Source organism: Maniola hyperantus, chromosome 22 (genome assembly GCF_902806685.2).
Source record: "Maniola hyperantus chromosome 22, iAphHyp1.2, whole genome shotgun sequence".
NCBI lineage: Eukaryota > Metazoa > Arthropoda > Insecta > Lepidoptera > Nymphalidae > Maniola > Maniola hyperantus.
The window spans coordinates 2,379,260-2,400,248 of NC_048557.2; the positions used below are offsets into that span (position 1 = coordinate 2,379,260).

Consider the following 20,989-nt stretch of genomic DNA (forward strand, 5'->3'; position numbering starts at 1 on the left):
TGGTCGTGTCTCCAAGGCAGAGGTTGCTGCTGATGTGGCTGCGGGAGAACCTGCTTCTGTATTGGAGGCACAAACGGAGAAGAGTGGAATGCTTTTGGTATCGGTGGTGGGAACACCATCGGGTTCGCGGTAATGGGTTTCGGTGCCGCGTGTTTCCTATCGTTAAATGATTCATTCCTACTTTGCATGTACGTAGCATTCAACTCTTGTACATATTCCAGGGCTTTTTCGATACTGTCGGGTCGCATGCAGCGAATCCGGGAGCCGAGAGGCTCTTTTAGTCCGCGTACATACGCCTGCATAGCCAGTTTCCTATAAAGGGCGCGTTTTGCCTCTACCGTTGAGGGAAGTGCCTCATGAAGTACTACGTAAGTCATGATGGTGCTAAATAGTGTTTGGCACCTTTCGTAATACTCCTGTGGGGTACTGTTCCCCTGTGTCGCCATAGCCAGATCATTGTAAAGCGCGGTCTCGTCGCGCTGGTCTGAGAAGTTATTAATCAGTGCTGTCCTAATTCCTGCCCAGTTCTCCGCTATTCCGTTCGAGTTTATGAACCGCGCCGCTGGACCGGTGATTTTATTGAGAATACAATTAATTAAACTTAAATTAGTGAGTTCCGACCCGGGTTCGGTCCCTATGTAGTGACCTACTAGCTGGTCGCAAATACTTATGAATCTAGGTAAAACGTGTGGGTTCCCGTCGAATTCGGGGACCACGCGTACGGCCTTAAGGATAGTATCTGGATCGTGGCTTGCCATGGTGGCTTCCCTGATCGTTTCTAACTTTCTACCTATATCTAAATTATATCTACGTGAGGTCCTACTCGATGCAGGCCCTCTTGGGTTTGATTCCCTAGGATGGAAAATCGTGGAAGCTTAAAAAATAGGGGGAGTAAGGACACAGGCTAGTTCTATGTACTTACATAAACATTTCTTCTGGGCTTGAATCGATGTCTGGATTCACTTCGGCTTGTGCTTCTAGGTTCTTTGAATATAGGAACTTCTTGAGAGTTGTCGCGATGACTACTTCTTCCTGAGTATCCTACCGACTGCGCCAGTGAAGGAAGACACAGCCGGAGGGCCCAAAAAAAACTATTACTTATAATTACTTTATTAAAATAAAATTAAAACTAATTTACAATACTAAATTTTGGATTTAATGCTACGCGATGTAACAAAAGAATCAGAATGAATTTTGGACGTTTACAATAATTAAAGAAAACTCCAATTTGGGTCGCAATGTTGCAATAGCTGACGCTGCCACTCGTGTCTCTAGCAATATCGTAGAGTCAGCGCTCCACTTAGGGCTATGCGATATAGAGTCAGCGCTTCACCTAGAGCTATGCGATATAACTCGTATAGAAACAAAAGTTATTTTACTTTGTAGTGGTTTTGGAAGTCGATTTAAAATAAATATATACATAAAGTCATTGGATGAAACTAATTGGTATACGAAGTCAAGAACCTGGAGTGCAAACGATTAGAGTTCTTTCAAATTGTGTCAAAAATAGAAAGAGCTGTAACTTCGTCATTTTAATCAATTACAAACAGTGAATGAACTTAATAGCTTTCTAGCATCCATAATAACAGTCAATCTCGTAAAACGACGCTCGAAAAAGGAAAACATCGAAGATAGCAAACAACACGACTGCCACTATTTTTATATTGAAAAAATCATCAGGGACGATGTATGTCAAGAGGTTTTAAAGCTTTTTTGTTCTATATTTGGCATAACTAAAAGTCCAATGTATAAAGGGTCTTTCATTAAGCGTGTCCTATCTTTAAATTTAAATAAAACAAAGTGTGTGTGAGATATTATCGAAATTATTTATTTATTTGAAAGATGTAGTGATGCCATTATGTGTGGAATATGACATCATTCAAATGTCCGCCACGGCTTTTCTGGGTGGAGCGCATGCGAGATATCCAATTTTCCATGACTTTTGCGCATAAATCAGGCTGAATTTGACCTATGGTATAGGTTATGTTGGCTTTGAGAGCCGCAATGGTTTGTGGTTTATTCGCATAGACCTGCGACTTAAGAAAACCCCACAAGAAAAAGTCTAGCGGGGTTAAGTCACAAGATCTCGGTGGCCAGTTCACATCACCACGTGAGATTACCATGCTCTCAAATCTCTTATGCAGAATATTCAATGTGGCATGAGCTGTGTGGCACGTAGCGCCGTCTTGTTGAAACCACATGTCGTTGGTGTTCAGATGATCCAGTTCATGCTAAAAAAAATTGGTATTCATCGACCTATAGCGCTCGCCGTTGACAGTGATGGCCTGGCCAACGTTGTTCTCAAAGAAATATGGCCCGATGACGCCGCCAGCCCAAAACCCACACCAAACTGAAACTTTTTCGGGATGCATTGGACGCTCTTGGATCTCATGTGGATTGGTATCGTCCCAAATTCGTCAATTTTGTTTGTTTACGTAACCATTCATCCAGAAATGGGCCTCATCGCTGAAGATAATTTTTCTGTGAAAATTACGGTCAGTTGCTAATTGCTACAGTGCCCATTCAGCGAACACACGTCGTTGTGTTTGGTCGTTTACCTTCAATTCCTGCGTGAGTTGAATTTTATACGGGTGCAGGCCCCAGTCACGACGCAAAATTCGTCAAGTTGTGGTCTGTGAAAGGCCGAGTTCTTGTGAGCGACGCGAAATCGACTGCCTCGGATTCTCCTGCACACTCACGGACAGCGGCGAATTTTTTCGGCAGACCTTGCGTTTCGTTGACGTACGGGTGTTGGTCGATCATTTACCGAACCAGTGGACTCAAATTTATCCACCGCACAACGAATAGTCCTCTCGGTAGGACGATTATGGCGACCGTAAAATGGGCGAAGCGCACGGTGCGTTGCCCGAACAGAACACTCATTTTGATAATACAATTTTATCATTTGCACGTGTTGTTGAATGCTACACTATCCATGATGATTTGGCTAAACAGAATGAATAAATGACAACCAATTTGACAGATGTAGCTTCAACAAGATGGCCGCTACCAACTGTCAAAGTTCGGACGTGCCTATTGGAAGACCCATTACAACCTCATAGAAGTTACTGTTATTATTATTTTTTTTTTTTTTTTTTTTCAGATACAAGTTAGCCCTTGACTGCAATCTCACCTGGTGGTAAGTGATGATGCAGTCTAAGATGATAGCGGGCTAACCTGGAAGGGGTATGGCAGTTTTTATTAAACCCATACCGCTTTGGTTTCTACACGGCATCGTACCGGAACGCTAAATCGCTTGGCGGCACGGCTTTGCCGGTAGGGTGGTAACTAGCCACGGCCGAAGCCTCCCACCAGAATTATTATTATAATAAATAAGTTGAAACAGGTGATTGTTTTAAGTACATGTTAATTTTTTTAATTGATTTGTAATAATGAATGTTAATCTAATGCAAAAATGTAGTTTCGGTCGGGGGTGTATGTTGCTGCCTCAACTATTAGGGGGTTAGGGTATCTCAAAGTAGTTTTTGGAAAGCTGTTTAAAGTCATAAGCTATTGTCGGAAGTTGGAGGTCTCTGTGGAGGTCCACGTTGCGCACGTACCACGGGGAGCCAGTGGCCATACGCATAAACTTATTCTATAGGACTTGAGAGGTTTTGAGAGAGGAGGGTGGAAAATGTGCAAATGCGACACAGGCATATGACATTATTGGTCGGATGCACGTCTTGTATAGCGTGACTTTATGTCGAAGTGACATTTTGCTTTTTGCGCAAATCATGGGGTAGAGACGGGAAAGCACATACGCTGCCCTGTTGCGGACTCTACGAATGTGCGCGGCGAAGCTCATCTTGTTATCAAAGGTTACACAAGGACAATGAACATAAGACCGTAAATGACGATGAAAATATAACTTCCGATCGAGAAAATCTTTGTACAATTCTTGATATTTCCACAGAGCAAATTATTATGACAGAAAACATGACTGAGACTGAGAGAGTCAAAATACTCGTATTCTACGGCGGTCTACTCGGCTTCTGGAGCGAGCTTCGATGGCTGGAGTGAAGATTTCAACGGGGAGGGGCAATGCACGCACAACAGACGGAAACGTTTAAGTGCGGAAACCAGCCCAGAGCGAAGAAGAAGAAGTACTCGTAGTTGGCAGTGAAAGCACGGTCGCAAATACAAACCATATTTTGCACGACTTTGACATGATTGCACACGAAATCGAAGTTGGCGAATCAGATAGATTGTTTTGTCACATATGTAACAAGGAATTACATATGTGACAAAATCAAGAATGAATAAGATCGTTATTGTATCAAGATAGTTTTTGGTGTGAAAATATTTCAGTCTATACAGTTTATAATTACTATCCAAGCGACGAATGCGAAGTTTGTAATTATTAATAACTTGAAACAGCTATTCAAAGTTTTAACCTAATTTTAAATAAAGGTTGGTAATCTAAGTGTGAGTCCTGACTCCTGAGTGACGGCACACTGCGTATGACGGACTGAATCTGATTAGTCTGTTGACCACGCCAGTTCCCGCTTTGGTGGATACCGATTCTCATTCATAGTTTAGGGACTGTTGGTTTCTGTATACTTCCTTATTAGTTAGATTATTATAAAATTATGATAGATAGATGTAACTTTAAAAATTATTTTGATGTAACTTGTCCTCTGTTTATAAACAAGAAGCAATTGGTTTATTTATTTAACTGGTGACTGAAAGGCTGGCTTTTTTTGTGCCAAGGATTGGCCTGGCTGTTCAGCGCAGAAATGCACAGTATTCTTGGCAAGGTTTTCAATAAAAAAAGGATTTATAAGTGCTATTTTTTGCAAAATTTATTGAGATTATAATGCCGTATAAAGTAGTTCAAACAATTAAAAAAGGCAGGCTAAGATTAACGGCTGTGCCAGTCGCCAGATAAGTGGGAACAGAATGGTGTATTATTTTGGCCTAGGAATAAGCAAGAAAGGCTAAGAAGGTAAGAAGCTTCTACACCCGACCGTACATGGACTGGTATTAATTGCTAAGTTAAAAGGTCAAATAAGCACGTTTGAAGAAGCAGAAGCTGAATTCGATGCCATTAGTGACAAATCAGACACTGACACCGATAGTGAAAATCTATTATCAAAAAGGCTGTCACGAAATTATAAAAATGTACTGCCAACTATATCTTTTAACAATATGGCAGAAGAACTATCAGAGGTAAAGTTTTTGAGTAAATACTTTATCCATATAACATTGTGTCAAAAAAGAGTATATGTAAATTTATTCAGCCGTTAGGGCGGTTACACACTCATCCAATCCGAGTCCGTGGGGGGGTTGGTAAAATAAGGTAAAATGTATTTACTTAGATCAATGTCAATAATATTATTACCTAGTAGTTTCATCACCAGAGCCCAAACACAATTTATAGCTTCTTTAATAAAAACAGGTGAAAATTGCATTACAAAATAATCGTAAAAAATGTCTGATTTCATCCAACCTGGTTCTGACTTTCCCAATAACCATCATCCCCAATAATATCAGGCATGCTGTTAATAACTTCTTTAGGTGGTCTTATGTACGGAAAAACTACACAAGGGGGCAAAATTTTCCCACAAGCTGATATAAATATAAGGACAGTAACAGCTTCTTTTTCCTTGCATTTTACAATTTTGTAGACGTTTTTGTATCCTCTTGGTGCAATGACTTCTCCAGTCTTGGGGGATATACAAAAGCTAGTATCATCACCGTTAAATATTCGGTCATGTTCGGTCAAAATATCACTTTCATTTATGTCTTCTAAATGCTTCATTAGTTCAGCGAACCACTTCCGAACGCAAGTTTCAACACGCGTTTCTTTCTGCAGATCAGTCAAATCATGAGGCACCCATTTTCCATATTTTTTTATTTTATTGATTTGACGCAAATGAGTCAATATTGTAAGGTAACGTTAAACCATGAAGCTAATTCCTGGGTAGTTTGGCTCGGATCGGCTTCCACCATCTCTTTCAAATCATTGTTATTCACCTGTGTGGGCGGTCTTCCACGTGGTTCGTTCTTCAAATCGAAGTTTCCATCACGAAAGCGTTTAAACCAAAATCGCACAGTGCTTTCATTAGCAGTCCCCTCTCCAAACGCAAAATTAATATTGCGAGCTGTTTCTGCCGCGTTAGTTCCGCGTCGGAACTCGTATTCAAAAATCACACGAATTTTCGAAGTATCCATCTTTATTGTCTAAGCTGAATAAAAAAACAACTGAAAGTTGATAATCGAATGTTGCACATTTTTTAAAAGAAGAACTACATAGGTACCGTATGAAAAAAGTTTCACTCAAAAATCTCAAACCATGAAGGTTCTATGTCAATTCGAAGTATTTTTCAAAGTTCCACCGTCTGACATCCGCCCATTTGCACCAATATCAACCATCATAAATTGATAATTGGCGTTTACAATAGCCATGAGAACAATACTAAATGTCTTCTTATAGTTAAAATAGTAAGATCCAGAATTTAAAGGTTTTTCTATTTCGATGTGCTTGCCATCAACGGCACCTATACAGTTGGGAAAATTCCATCGTCTCTCGAACTCTTTGGCTACTTTTTTCCAGTCCTCGGTGTTTCTCGGTACCTGTAAATAGTACAAACATTGGTTAATTTTCTTAACGCCCGAAATTAATAATGTATCTTCTATCCAAGATTAGGATCGATCCTGGATCAATGCGTGTCGCTCGATCGATCTCTGATCCGCATGCCAATAACAAATTTCTACAATCCAGTTTTTTTTTGACGCCGGATCACTAGCGATCTTTTACCTCTTGACCGTTCCGTTTTCAGTACTATGTTTGATTTATGCAACACATTTGACTGAACGTTTTATAAAAACAAAACACTCTTAAAACAATATAATGAATAGGTACTCAAAATATTTTCAATATAAAAACAAATAATTTTATGTCTTGAAAAGTGTAAAAATTGTACTGGAAATAATATTTTATATTATTATAATACCAAGTTAACATAGGTACTTTAGCAGAAATGGAACGTGTGTTGGACTACTAGTCTGTGTACTGCTTGCTGTCTGCTGCTGTGGCAACTGGCATTTTAAAATTTAAAGTTTCTCGAAAGTTTTGTGTAATTTAATATAAATTGTGATAATAATTATCTAAAAATTAAAACAAACAATGGCATCGACGTCATCGACAATAGATTCTGAAATTGTAAGTATTTGTAATTTGTTCTTTCATAAAGTGACGCTGTTTAGGAACGCTTAATTTCGCGCCTAAAACTCATTTTTATTTCTAGGCAAAAGGCAAGCCTTTAACAAAGGAGGAAACAAAGTTTCTGCTGGACCTTGTAGAAGGCAGCAAAATAATAACGTCTAAAACAACCAATGCTTACAACAACAAAATGAAAGCCGAAGAGTGGGTCCGACTGACCGAGAGGTTTAACTCCTCGGCTTCGCATTATCCAAGAACACCGCAACAACTGCGTTTAAAATGGGAAAACCTGAAGAAGAATTCACGCAAACGCAGCACAAGGATAAGGATGAACCAACTTAAGGTTAGCCAGTAATAATTCATGCCTACTTATGTTTTTAGTCAAACTTCAATACCTATTTTAGTGACATACTTACCTACTATAATTATTTTTTTAGACTGGTGGTGGTCCCGCTGACTATATACCCCCAGATGACATATTGGACAGAGTGTCTGGTATGCTTGGGAGCACTGGCAGTGGATTTACTGTGCCATTTGGGGGTGACAAAGAAATAGTTGTTGATATTGGTGGCATGAGTGATGATGGCGGAAACAGTGGTGATGGTGGTATTGGTAATAATGCTACTGTATCAGTGGAGCTCACTAAGGATGTGGATTTTATGCCAACATCAGTTAATAAGGACATAGAGATTATAGTCTGCGGTGGTGATGGTGGTAGTGCTATCACCGACTGTCAGGTTCTACAAAATGTGGTAACACCAAATAAGCCACAGAGATTTCCACTTACTGCACCTAGGACAGGTAATAGTTATTGTAATTTTGGTTTGTTTTTTTAATAAAGTAATTATTAATTTTATTTTATAATCATACTAGCTTATGCTCGCGACTTCGTCCGCGTGGACTACAAAATTTCAAAACCCTATTTCACCCCCTTAGGAGTTGAATTTTCAAACATCCTTTCTTAGCGGATGCCTACGTCATAATAGCTATCTGCATGCCAAATTTCAGCCCGATCCGTCCAGTAGTTTGAGCTGTGCGTTGATAGATCAGTCAGTCAGTCAGTCACCTTTTCCTTTTATATATATAGATAACCTGAACTAATTCTCCCGACTTTATTTATATAGATATGATTTTTAAGATTATTCTGTTTTGAATGAAGCCTTTTATTTTATAAAATTACTTACCTATTTCTGAAATATCATAGCACAAATTAATGAACAAGCATTGCTAGAATATTGTGATTTTGTATACTGTAAATATATCTCTGTAGCAGAAGATTTGGCTAATTCCACCCTGTTATTCAAGTTTTAAGTAGGTACTTATTAAGATTAAAATAGGTCTTTAAAATATCATTGACATATTATGTGACCATCAATGTAACATGTGATCATTTTTCAGTGAGAAAGAGTCGACGAAGACAGACAACAGATGATAGCAAGACTGCTAAAAACAACGCCATAGCAGACTACTTTACAGCTAAAAAACAGTGCTTAGATGCAAAATTAAATAATATTAACCTGGAAAACGAAAACTATAAATTAAAAAATGCCCAGCTAGTTTTACAAATCCAAAAACTGCAATTAGAATTAGATAAATTAAAGGAGTAGTATTATAAATTGATTTGTTTTTTTTATTTTTTTATTCTATATATAATTAAAGCCTTTCATTGCTTTCATTTCAAGTTTGTTCATTGGAATAAGTAGACATCTAACACTGCATACCTACTGTAGTATAGCTATCTTGGAAACGGGAAGTTTAGTGTATAATAATACTAGTTTATACTTATCTGATTTGATATTGCCTTAACATTGCCAAATAAAAAATACTTTATAGTAAATAACCCATTTATTTCCTTATAAAATTTAAAAGGAACTTAAAACTAGCACTTACATCTTTTCATGATATTTTAATTTTATGTTTTACTAAAGATTACAGGTTCAATCTAGAGTATGTATGATTTTTCAGTTATAGCAATTAAATAAACTTTCTTTAACAGTGAAGAAAAACATCATGAGGAAACCTGCATAGTTGAGTTCTCTATAATGTTCTCAAAGGTGTGTTAAGTCTACCAATCCACACACAAGTTTTACACAATAGGAGGGTTTTAAATTTCATAATGCTAATGTTAAGTTTAATGTTTTAACTTGAAATAAAATATGTGAATCAAAACGTAATTCTTTATTATTTATTAAACAATCTTTTACCTACAAAAATTGTATAAACGTATTTAATAGGTATTTGTTATGCAAGGTTGCAAACTTGTTATTTTGTCGCGAGAGTTTGTATTGAATTCCGAGCCAGCGAAGGATTCTAAGGTTCTAAGATAGAATCCTGAGCGTAGCGAGGAATTCAAAAGCTCGAGCGCAAATAAATTTGCAACCGTGCGAAACACACAACTATTCATCTCACTACAGCGAGGAAAACGCTAGATAATTGATACAAGAGGCGCCAGTACCGTCAAGGTTTCAATAAGAATTTTCTATATTAATAGGCCACAAGTCAGGCAATGAAGGAGGTTCTAATTCAAGAAGATTCTATAAATGAATAGTTTTTTCAGGTGCGTTCAGAATTCAAATTTAAAATTCTTACAACAAAAAAAAAACTTTTTCATAATCCAATGAACTTCATTATATTGTTTACTCAATAAAGCTGAAACAGATTATGTTTAATTTAATTACCCAAATAAAAATAGAAATGAATTATATAATTTAATAATAATAAAAGTTCCTACGGGTCACTTAACAATTTAGTAAATAATAAAAATAGTAAAAATTATGAACCGCATTTCTGAACGTTTCATTATCATATCATTTTTAATAGAAAGAAAAAATTAAGTAGGTACGCAACCATAGACACAGTTCGTCACGTTCGAATTTCAACCTTTGCGCCCTAGCGAGCAAAATTACCACTTTCCACTCAGATTTCAAAGGGCAAACGGATTATTTCCGAGCGAGTGTGATGAAAAAGAAATTTAAAGCTGTGATACCTGGGTTTCAGGGTTCGAATCCCACCACACCACTCAACTTTTGACAGTTCAGTGGTTCTTATGCAATAAAATCAACACCTTTCTCATTATGACCGGAGACATTATATATTCTGTGCCGGAGATCCAGCCAGGCTCAATAGATAAAACTAGATGATGCCCGCGACTTCGTCCTCATGGATTTAGTTTTTTAAAAATCCCATAGGAACTCTTTGATTTTCCGGGATAAAAAGTAGCCTATGTCCTTCCCCGGGATCCAAGCTATATTTGTACCAAATTTCGTCAAAATCGGTTGAACGGATGGGCTGTGAAAGGCTAGCAGACAGACAGAAAGACACACTTTCGCATTTATAATATTAGTATGGATATATAGGTTCACTTCAAAATGTGCTACTGAAAATAATTATTAATAAGGACAGCTCTTTCTTGGACATTTGTGATTTCATTATTTAAATCCTCATAAATATTATCTTCTGGCGGTAGATCTACTTCAGCAGGAAGCTCCTGTAAATTATTGTTTCTACAAATGTTGTGTAACACTGAAGTGGCAATTATTACTGCTTGGGCTTTTGGTAATGATAAGCGCAACGTCAGAGCCACAACAGGAAATCGTCGCTTCCAAACACCAAAAGTTCTGAAATAGCAGAAATAAATAAAATATAATATTCCATACAACATTCATTAGAGTTTGTGGCTTCACTACACATGAGGTTATGTAGCCCCCTAGCCTACAAGCCCAGGCTACTATTGTATTAAAACAGTATTAGAGACCGGCAATTCAAACTGTAAATGAATTAATCTTACTGATTGGGTAAGGAATATTCCTTAGGGTATGGTTTTAGATTTGAGGTTTAAAAAAATTACCTTTCTATTGTATTCCTAGTTTTAATGTGTGCTTCATTGTATCGTTGTTCCGCTTCAGTAACAGGATTTAAAACTGGTGTTAATAAATAAGATCTATTTGGATAAGCACTGTCACCAAGCATCCAGCGGTTGCCAAACAGACCTGCATCACATTGAGCTGTGAACAAGTAATATTAAGTATGTGTATATTATCAACGAATTAAGTTTTGTTACAACTTTAAGAAGATTAGTATAGTAAATTAAAACATTTGAAGTCATAATTAGCTACCTCTAAGAACAGAATTGTTGAAAATTGTGGCATCATGTGTGGAACCTGGCCATCGAGCAACTACATTCATGAATTTTAAATCAGCATCACATATCGCTTGGACATTTAAGGAAAAATAACCCTTGCGATTTCTAAATTCTTCTCCTATAACATGACCTGGAAGAAACCATAGGTAATTTAAGTAATTTAACACTATCAACAGTATATTACTAGAACAGTATATTAGGCTGTCAAACACTCACATGGTGATTGGATACGTATATGAGTGCAATCAATTGCAGCAAGAACACGAGGAAACCGTGCGATTCGGTAGAACTTTTCAGCACTTTGTTGGTCAACAACAACATATTCATCATACAAGCTAGCGATTGCTATGGATATATCGCGTACAATTCGGCCTGCTGTTGATGCAGAGACTCCAACAAAATCAGCTACAGAAATCAACATTGTGCCTAATGCATAGAACCTTAAAGTCAGCAACAATTGATGCAGTGGTGAAACGCCGTGATTCCTTTAAAATAAAAAAAAGACATTAAAACAGTAGACGCATTATAGTCATACATAAGATTACATAGTTTGGTACCTACCTTGTGGAGGTTACACGAACTAATGGCATCAATTGTGTTAACAGCGTATTCACTGCAGATTTAGATAGCCTAAACCTGAAGGTGAACTCTGCATCATCCAGACTCTGCATATAGTTAACCCTTGGGATTCTCCGAACAATAGCGCGTTGTCTGTCTTCAGATTCGCTATCGGTTTCAGTATCCGAGTCCGATAACAGAGCAAGTAGCTCCATATCACTATCGTCACTATCGCTAAATAATATCATTGCCATTTTTTCCTTGTTACTTAACTTTTATCCAACAAACTTCACACAAACCATGGAATGTAAAGGATTGCAATCTGCGATTGTTTACACCGATCGAAATAAACGTCAAATTGGACGGATTGGTTATTGATACGTCAAAACTGTCATTCTCGAACAGAGGCCTATCTATAATCTGTGATCCGCCCTCCCGACGATTGATTGATTTTTGAGATAGCAAACTTAATCTAAGGATTACTTATTGGCATGATATATCCGAGAAATAGATTAAAATATCAATCTCAGATAGGAAAAAATGGATCAGGATTGATTATTAATTTCGGGCGTTACAGGCTTCCGGGTCATCCAATTATCAAAAAGAGATGCCACAACCAAAGAAAAGCAAAAACACATCACAGCAGGAACTGATAGATATAGCCTCGCATTATTTCAAAAAACCTGATGACTCTGAATCGGATATAATTGCAAAGAGCTGGGCTCTTAAACTTAAACGTTTATCAGCCGATCAAAGACGCTATGCGGAGAAAATAATAAATGATGTTTTATTCGAAGGCGAAATGGGATCACTGTCAAGAAACGGAGTTCAGATCTTGCCTGTTAGCTCACCCATGTACACATACTCATACCAATCCCCCTCACCACATCAGTCACCATCACCTGTGCCATCACCAAATGCACTCCACTCAACCTTGACATACCAGTCACCATCACCAAGTGGGCACCACTCAACTTTGACATACCAATCACCCGCACCACAACAGTCACCATCACCTGTGCCATCACCAAATGCACTCCACTCAACCTTGACATACCAGTCACCATCACCAAGTGGGCACCACTCAACTTTGACATACCAATCACCCGCACCACAACAGTCACCATCACCTGTGCCATCACCAAATGCACTCCACTCAACCTTGACATACCAGTCACCATCACCAAGTGGGCACCACTCAACTTTGACATACCAATCAACAACACCACAACAGTCACACTCACAAGTCATAAGCAAGACACCGGTGCATGGTACTGCCAAATCACTCATAATTGTGCCATCTCAACCTATGCAGGCGCCAAGGCTGTCTCATGAACAGCCTGTAATTCATATACCAGAACCAACTACTGAAGAAGAAGAATCAGATACTGCGGCTAAGTTCTTAACACACATTCTTTTTAGTAACTTCTTAAACGAATCGAGAGACTACGTATATAGACCAAACAGAACTTTTTGGGTATGAATCGGTTGCACAACCGAGCTATACAAGATAAAATACAACAAACCATTAAAAAGTTTTCTTTTTGTCTGTCTCATATTTTGTCTGTCTCATATATTCCCCTTTTTATCTCAGGATTATAGGGTTTCAGCCGTAATGGCGACTACCAACGAAAGCGCAACGCAGATTCAAAATGCAGAACTAGCCAAACCACCTCCTCCGAAGGATTCACAACCACAGAAGAAAAAGAAGCCCTTCCCCAGACCACAAAACAAGGTCGATAAGTCGAAGATGCCTCAACCAAAACATTTAACTTTAACCGACAGTGCATTGACTAACGACCCACTGTGGAAAGATTCTTTTATTCTCGACGGAGAGACTGGCGTCACGAATGAAGATGCCGCTCAGGAATTTGAGCCAGACGCTGCGGGATTCGTTAGCGTGATTGAGTTGGAGTATATTTCACAATCACATTTAATTTTTGTTATGATTATTTAGGTTACGATGAATATAAATGAAAATAAATAAATATCATACATACCCGAAAATTTTCTTTTAACTTTTGAATTATAGCCTCACACGTTTCCTGTATTATTAAATCCAAAGTACGAGGAGCGACAGCACACATAAACTTTAAATCTTCCAAGTCCATACCAGTGACTAAGTACCTTAGAGTTATAAGCCTTTGGCTGGCAGGGATAGCTTGTCGCATATTGGTATCATGCTTTTCAATATTGGGTCGAATCAACTCCAACAATGTTTTAAAAGAATCGGTGTCCATTCGTAGAAATTTTTTATAATCGTCCGGCTCAGTTGCTTGAAGAGTTCTATGCAAATGTTCATGCGTGAATCGATATCTCATTTTATACCATTCCTTGCACCATCGCCTCTTTCTTTTCTCTTTTTTTGTGATAGATACCGCTAGAGTTATAGCAAGGAATGCCTTGTCTGCGTTGGAAACCATTATTATAAATTTTTGCGACGACCACTATTCTGGGCAAAGGGCAAACGACTGCGTCGTGGACTTGATGGAACCTTCAAGTCACGTCAAGTCCCTAGTGAAGTGAAATTGTCAATCACGTGAGACTTGTCAAGTGCACTTGATCGTCTCGGGGACCCATTACATTTCAAAAAAGGATTTAACGCTTCTTGGTGACCCTATATTTGACGACGCATTTTCTCCTCTCCTAAATTGTAAATAAGATAATTTACAATAAATTTTTGCATCGTCTTTTAAATAATATCAATAAATTAATTAAATTGAAAAAGTACAGAATCATAATCTTATTTTGATTGCAACAGATAAAACATTCATATGTTTTTACGAATTTAAATCGCGCGCGGTTTTCAAAACAGGTCTGATATAAATTTCTCTCTTGTGATTGGACAGAAGCTCTGCTTATTAGGTCCGCAATTTGACGCACACATTGACAGATTTCTAGGAGAAATGTGAGACACACAAAGACGTTGTCTTGTGTAATTATACTAAACCGTAAGCATTTCGAGACGCAGCTTTTCGTCCGATGTCGACTGCGTGATCCCGATCGCGATCGTTATGCGATCGCGATCGATAGGCCGGGCGGCGAGTTTTTGAAGAAGTGTACTTACCCAATATTAACATAATTATTTTAAACTAATTATGTTATAGTTTTTTAATAATTCTATACTAATTATGATAATACCAATTACCAATGAAAAATCAGCAATGAACAATAGCCTGCAAATGTTACCGATGGCGCCGGAAATAATAGCCGCTTTTAAAGAAGCAAATCATCCAGGTAATGTGTCGGGAGTTATGAAAGAATCGGGAGACATATTACTTTTAACCACTGCCCGATCCACACAAAAAATATATTTCCCATTATTGCTGTTCATGGTGTTTTGGACAAATAAGGGGAATCTCCAGTGGAGCTTTTCAGGCGCCCCCATGCTAAAGCTTTACACGGACTTCATTAATACAAAAAATTTGAGGTTTAAAATGAGGAGTGGTTCGGATCCGCTAAAAACATCTGAGATTGTTTTTCATGCGATGTTCGGGACCTACCTTGAGAATTTGAGCGTTTTGGAAAAGATAACTAGTAAGGCAAAGTGGCACACTAGAAAAGAGGTTAACGCAGTTTTCCAGAAGAGGGCTGAAAAAGAAAAATTGGTTTTTAACCCTATTACTTTTAAGTACGTGTCAAAGATGTCACAAGCACTTATGACGAAGTCTCTGGGAAATGTCGACCCTATGTCTATAGGTAGGCCTTCGTTTACAGGATTCAGGAAACGCACTTTCACTCAAGAGTTTCTCACTTACATAACCACAGGGAGGAGTGCATTAAACTTCACGAGTGAGCCAACCCAGTTACAATATGCTTTGAAGAAATTAAAAGATGAACTTCTTAATGAAAAAGAGAAATTGACGATTGCTGGAACAAGTAAATGGGAAGTGAAAGGATCTACTGGGGAGTGGGAGAGATGTGATTTTGTTGTTGAGGAAGGTAACCTCTTTTTCTATGGGAATTAATACATATATATGTTTTTATAATCATTCATTTTATTGCTTGCAAATGTTTAGGTATAGGTTTTAATAAAATAATTCTGTAATTGTAAAAAAAAAAAAAAAATATACACATAGACATACCAATTACCAAAGACCGTGCTCGTCTTCTCGCTGTCTCGGCAAAAGAGTCCGGCTACTGGCTACATGCTCTTCCCTCTGCCAACCTGGGCACTATGTTAGACCATACGACACTTTCTGTTCTCATTGGTCTTAGGCTTGGCGCCACAATAAACCAGCCTCACCGTTGCCACTGCGGTGACTGCGTTGACGCCTTCGGCCACCATGGGCACCATCTCTCCTGTTCGAGAAGCGCTGGACGCTTCTCCCGCCATAGTACCCTTAACGACATCATCCGTAGGTCCCTTGCCACCGCCCATGTGCCAGCTGTACTAGAACCTATTGGTTTGGCACGTAGCGATGGCAAGAGACCTGATGGTATGACGCTCGTACCGTGGAAGATGGGCAGGTCGCTTGTTTGGGATGCAACTTGTGCAGACACTTTAGCTGCATCCCACATTCAGGCGACCTCCTCTATGGCGGGTGCAGCGGCCATCAGCGCCGAACAGGCCAAGAGGCGCAAATATGAAAACCTCGATGGGAGCTTCGTATTCGTGCCTTTTGGTGTGGAGACCTTGGGGCCGTGGGGCCCAGGGGCTCGAGCTCTTTTTGAAGAAATTGCGAAAATAGTTATCGAGTCAACCGGGGACCCGAGAGCTGGCAGCTACCTTGGTCAAAGAATTAGTTTGGCCATCCAAAGGGGTAATGCTGCCAGCATCTTGGGTTCAATGCCTCGCTGCGGTGGTCTCGATGAGGTTTTAGATTTAATTTAATTTATTTTAGTTTTAATTTAATGTTGTTTTTTTTAGATTTAAGTTTATTAATGGTTTATTTAATAAATTTTAAATAATTACCAATTAGATATAAAAAAATGGGCTGAGTTGTTTTAAATAAATAAATATATAAATAAAAAAAAAAAAAATAATAAAAAAAAAAAAAAATAGTGTCAATGGGTTTCTTCTATGTTACTTGTTCACAATATTAGGTATGTCAATATAAATAGTTTCGATTATTAGTAATGTCAAATTAAAATTTAGTTTAAGTACAGGTTTAGTAAGTGAAACGTAGTCATTTTGTAGGAAGGATGCTAAATTGATCACATTTAAAAATTCCAAAGCTACAGAAACTTTGTACAAAACTTTAACTCTCGTAATATGAAGCAATTTGATTATCAACAACCTTTGAATAGTCTTAATAAAGAAATGATATATAATTTTCTAGACCGAATGACAACTTATATTCGTGGATTAAATATACTACTTACTAAAAGAAAAATGCTTTGCAGTTGTGGATTGTAAGATCTACATCTCCGGTGTCGAGGCGAAACGTGCGTCAAGTGTTTTGGGATTTGTGTGGTGTTGCGTGGTGCTGGTGCGTATTGCTTGCTTAGTGGCTGGTTTTCCCTGCATGTCGCATGCTGCATGTTGCACCAAACAGATTTGATCTGAGATCTGATGTATAACGGTTTCACAAAAGGAATAGAGGTTGTCTTTGCTTTCCTTCACAGAGTATTTATTGTTAAAGTGAACGCATTCTTGTCAAGTTACTTGTAGTTGTACGAATACTGTAGACAAGTGTCACTTTGACACCGCTCTTGCTTTGCGCCTTCTTCTTGGATTCCCAACTTGAACAAAAGCCTTAATTGTCTCTCTGCATAAATTTATTTAAATCCTATAATTCCTAGTTTGTTATTAATATATTGTGACGTGCATTGTACATTGCATTTATAGAAATACAAGAGTATAGATGTCAGCTGCTGTTTCATTGACCAACGACACCATTAAGTACAGCTGCGTCAATCCACTGCATCTCAGATCTCGCTCTCTAGATCTGATCATTTATGACATCTGTTGTATTTGCGAAGCACACGTTTAATTAATTGTTAGGAGAGAACTCTGCGAGAGCAACCCTGATGGCTAACTTCGCGTCGGCAGTAAAGCTGGAGCAGGATGAAGTGGGGTAGCCAACTTCACTGCGTTATAGGGACCCGGTGCGGGACAGACGTGCGTTGATTATTGTAATACGAAATAAAATTAATATTGGTGCTACCTAGTGGTTTTTGTTTCATAGTTTACACTTCTGATATGATTTTCCTTAAATAATGTTATAATTTTAATATGTACTAATTCGCTGCATCAGATTGTCAAATTTATATAAAGCAAGCAACCAGCGAGGCAGCGAGTCAGTCCACAGTCCGCAGTTCACATCTATCAACACACTAGTTAACATCCAAACTACAGTGTTCGCGTAAAGTAAAGTTCCGTGAGTAGTTCCCAAATGAAATTCAGTGGAAATTGCTTGTGGTTTTTTTTTTTTTAAAAGACTGTCGAAGCGGACCTCCTAACAGTTCGAAGAATTTCAAACGAAGATATTATTATAAACTAGAATTCTTAGCGGTTGGCTATGGTTATTTCAATTTACAAGGAATTCCTCGGAAAAAAAATCGTATTGCCAGTTGAGGATAACCACATAAATGGACAAAGCCACAGAAATAAACTTATAAGAGTTATAATAGAAAAAAATCTAGATATAAGATTTCACCATTTAATGAAATGCAAATCTCAATAAAAAGCTCGAATTCAAAGCGACAATATTTTAGAAAAATAAGGCAACAAAAAAGTAATATTTTATTTCGTTTTATTGCATAATATACTGACAGTCTTTTCATTATTCAATTTATAGGTTGAAACAAGCCTTTGTCCACGACAAACGCCGGGCGAAACAGTAGTTAGTAAAAATGTATTGGTAAGCGAAAATAGCAACGGTGACATATTGTCGACTCGAAAAACTCGGAGTGACCGAGTCAGCAAAATGCCTGTTGGGTTTAAGTAGAATTATTTGAGTAGCAACTAAGTAAATAAGTACTTCGAAAGTATTGTGAAATGGCCCCGATCCGCAAATATTATTTTTCATTAGAAGACATAACTAGATCATATTATTGGATACAGATAAATGTTCATTCCGCGTTCGACTACCAGTGCTCCACTATGGGTAAACAGCAAAGTAAATCTAATTGAGGAGCAGGCCATAATAGCGCAGAACGTATCTCAGGGAGATATCGGATTAGAAACCAGTGTGACAATGTATGGTAGCATGATCATTGCGATCTTCACATTGTCACTGCATGTGTTATTGTATTGGATATTGTGTAAATGTAACCAACATACGAAGCGTTGGGTTCAACGACGGTTGGATGTCGCGGGCATAGCGACAATTAAACGTGGTCTCGCCACAACAACCCCGCCGCAACCTGCTCAAGTTGTAGTGACATCATCTTAAGTATAATGTAATAAGAGAGGTATCGTGCAAGTTACGGATACAGCTATCCTCATAAAACCCAGGCACCACCGGGGGAGTTAGCATGTCCAGCAGTCCAACATAGTACGTGTGGAAATTCGCCATCTCATCACGTTCCGGCACATGGTACTAGCAAGGTCTGCAGTCACTTCCGTACGTGATCTCTGGTGCTAACTGACTACAGTATGGTAGAGCGGACACCAATATAAAATAGTATTAAGGTAACATTAATTTAGCATAAGTAGTTTTGAAACTTAGATAAGATAGTTAGCGAAGGTCTTCGTTTCCTAACACCGGTGCGATCAGACGTATCTTTAATTATTATAACGAAAGTTTTCGTGTGGCTCTAGGTCTTAGATCGGGAACACCACTGTGCCATCAGCACAGATGTCCGTGTGGAAAAGAGGTTGATTTTGGAATCCACGGACTCTCCTGCCAAAGGAGCTCTGGTAGGCTGTTTAGGCATGGCTCTCTTAACGATACGATTACAAGAGCTCTTGCCACCATAAATATTCCTGCGCTCATTGAGCCGACAGGGATTAGTCGGGATGATGGCAAGAGACCTGATGGATTGACGCTGGTTCCCTGGGAACGGGGACGGGCGCTAATGTGGGACGCAACTTGCGTTGACACATTGGCCCCGTGTCATATCAGGAAGACAGCATCAAGACCGGGAGCCGCAGCAGAAACAGCTGAAAACGGCAAGCGGCGCAAGTATGCCTCTCTTATAGAGAGTTACATTTTTGTGCCGTTTGCCGTGGAGACCCTGGGGCCATGGAGTCTAAGTGCTAAAAAAATTTTACGAGACATTTCACCGCGATTAATAGCCTCATCTGGTGACAGAAGGGCTGGCTCATTTTTTGCGCAACGGATCAGCCTGGCTGTCCAGCGCGGAAATGCAGCCAGTATTCTTGGCACCATTCCACGCGGTCATGATTTATATAGTAATTAGATAAGGCTAGCTTTAAGTTTTATTGTAATATTTTCATTTAAAAAAATAAATTATAATATACCTATACCATTTTATGTAAAATCAGTATAATTAAACCAATTTCGCAAACAAAAAGGACTTCTACTTTCAACAGCAGCTCCAGGCAGCAGCCCTTAGATTATAATAAACTGCTTTTTTTTTAAAAAAAACGGTAGTTATTTGTAAGACCTAAGCAAGCATGTGTACTGCGATTATTATTGGTTTATATATGACTTAGACAATAGACAAATATACCGAAATATTTGTTTTAGGTGTATCCGAAAAAACCGTGTTTAAAATCACCAAAGAAGATGAGGTCGCAGCCAGCACTGTAACGTTGTCTCATACAAATTAGAAATTAATATTAACTAGCGGAACCCGCAAGCATCTAACGCCGGACGAGGGTTTTCTGCATACATAAAATCGATACGCGCGCGTTCGCTGATCCCTAAATCAAAAACTGGTCTTAGCGAAGTTGCTCTGCAGAGCCGCCAAACTACCGAGGGCGTGTGCGACGGTTTCTGGATCATTCGACGCGCGGACCTGCGGCCAGCGGTGCGTGTACTCGTAGTGTGCTGCGTTGCGATCTCTCAGTACTTAATGTTTCTTTTTGTTGTGCTCCTATCGGAACCCGTAAAGGGTGAGTTCCAACTTCCCTATCACTATAAGCTGTTCTCAGTGCGCTGTAGTGCTGGAGTCGCTAGGCTGCAGGGCTATGGCGCACGAGATCGTTGGGCTATCCTGACGCCAACGCTCTGGGGTTCCAGGTTCACGGATAGGAATTCCAAGGACTGAAG

At 38.7% G+C, this 20,989-nt stretch overlaps 3 protein-coding genes across 4 annotated transcripts; 1 reads left to right on the top strand and 2 right to left on the bottom strand.

Moving 5' to 3' along the window:
• Window positions 1-6,309: 6,309 nt before the first annotated feature.
• Window positions 6,310-15,343, bottom strand: LOC138403883 (uncharacterized). Its single transcript, XM_069506005.1, has 2 exons — window positions 13,865-15,343; window positions 6,310-6,576 (listed from the first exon to the last, which is right to left on the bottom strand). The coding sequence occupies exons 1-2, from the start codon at window positions 14,285-14,287 to the stop codon at window positions 6,310-6,312; spliced, it is 690 nt and encodes a 229-aa protein (XP_069362106.1). The 5' UTR covers window positions 14,288-15,343.
• On the top strand, window positions 6,991-9,328 carry LOC117992681 (uncharacterized). The gene is made up of 4 exons (XM_069506078.1): window positions 6,991-7,165; window positions 7,251-7,508; window positions 7,603-7,966; window positions 8,564-9,328. Exons 1-4 carry the CDS (start codon window positions 7,130-7,132, stop codon window positions 8,770-8,772), a joined length of 867 nt encoding a protein of 288 aa, XP_069362179.1. The 5' UTR covers window positions 6,991-7,129; the 3' UTR covers window positions 8,773-9,328.
• On the bottom strand, window positions 9,662-13,419 carry LOC117992682 (putative nuclease HARBI1). Of its 2 annotated transcripts, XM_069506077.1 has the most exons (6): window positions 12,840-13,419; window positions 11,868-12,797; window positions 11,523-11,791; window positions 11,281-11,436; window positions 11,013-11,169; window positions 9,662-10,782 (listed from the first exon to the last, which is right to left on the bottom strand). In XM_069506077.1, the coding sequence occupies exons 2-6, from the start codon at window positions 12,116-12,118 to the stop codon at window positions 10,539-10,541; spliced, it is 1,077 nt and encodes a 358-aa protein (XP_069362178.1). In that variant the 5' UTR covers window positions 12,119-12,797; window positions 12,840-13,419; the 3' UTR covers window positions 9,662-10,538. The 2 variants fall into 2 exon arrangements, with proteins under 2 accessions (XP_069362178.1, XP_034836283.1); XM_034980392.2 differs by having other exon boundaries at window positions 11,868-13,419.
• Window positions 15,344-20,989: the final 5,646 nt, after the last annotated feature.

What these genes read in the sequence shown, in the direction of transcription:
- LOC117992681 (XM_069506078.1), top strand. Translation starts at nt 7,130, where the DNA reads ATGGCATCGACGTCATCGACAATAGATTCTGAAATT. An exon ending in CGACAATAGATTCTGAAATT is followed by an intron (nt 7,166 to 7,250) that starts GTAAGTATTTGT and finishes TTTTATTTCTAG; the next exon opens with GCAAAAGGCAAGCCTTTAAC. An exon ending in ACTTACTGCACCTAGGACAG is followed by an intron (nt 7,967 to 8,563) that starts GTAATAGTTATT and finishes ATCATTTTTCAG; the next exon opens with TGAGAAAGAGTCGACGAAGA.
- LOC117992682 (XM_069506077.1), bottom strand. Translation starts at nt 12,118, where the DNA reads ATGGCAATGATATTATTTAGCGATAGTGACGATAGTGATATGGAGCTA. An exon ending in GTTCGTGTAACCTCCACAAG is followed by an intron (nt 11,792 to 11,867) that starts GTAGGTACCAAA and finishes TTTATTTTAAAG; the next exon opens with GAATCACGGCGTTTCACCAC. An exon ending in ACTAGGAATACAATAGAAAG is followed by an intron (nt 10,783 to 11,012) that starts GTAATTTTTTTA and finishes CTGCTATTTCAG; the next exon opens with AACTTTTGGTGTTTGGAAGC.
- LOC138403883 (XM_069506005.1), bottom strand. Translation starts at nt 14,287, where the DNA reads ATGGTTTCCAACGCAGACAAGGCATTCCTTGCTATAACTCTAGCGGTA. An exon ending in AGTTAAAAGAAAATTTTCGG is followed by an intron (nt 6,577 to 13,864) that starts GTATGTATGATA and finishes TACTATTTACAG; the next exon opens with GTACCGAGAAACACCGAGGA.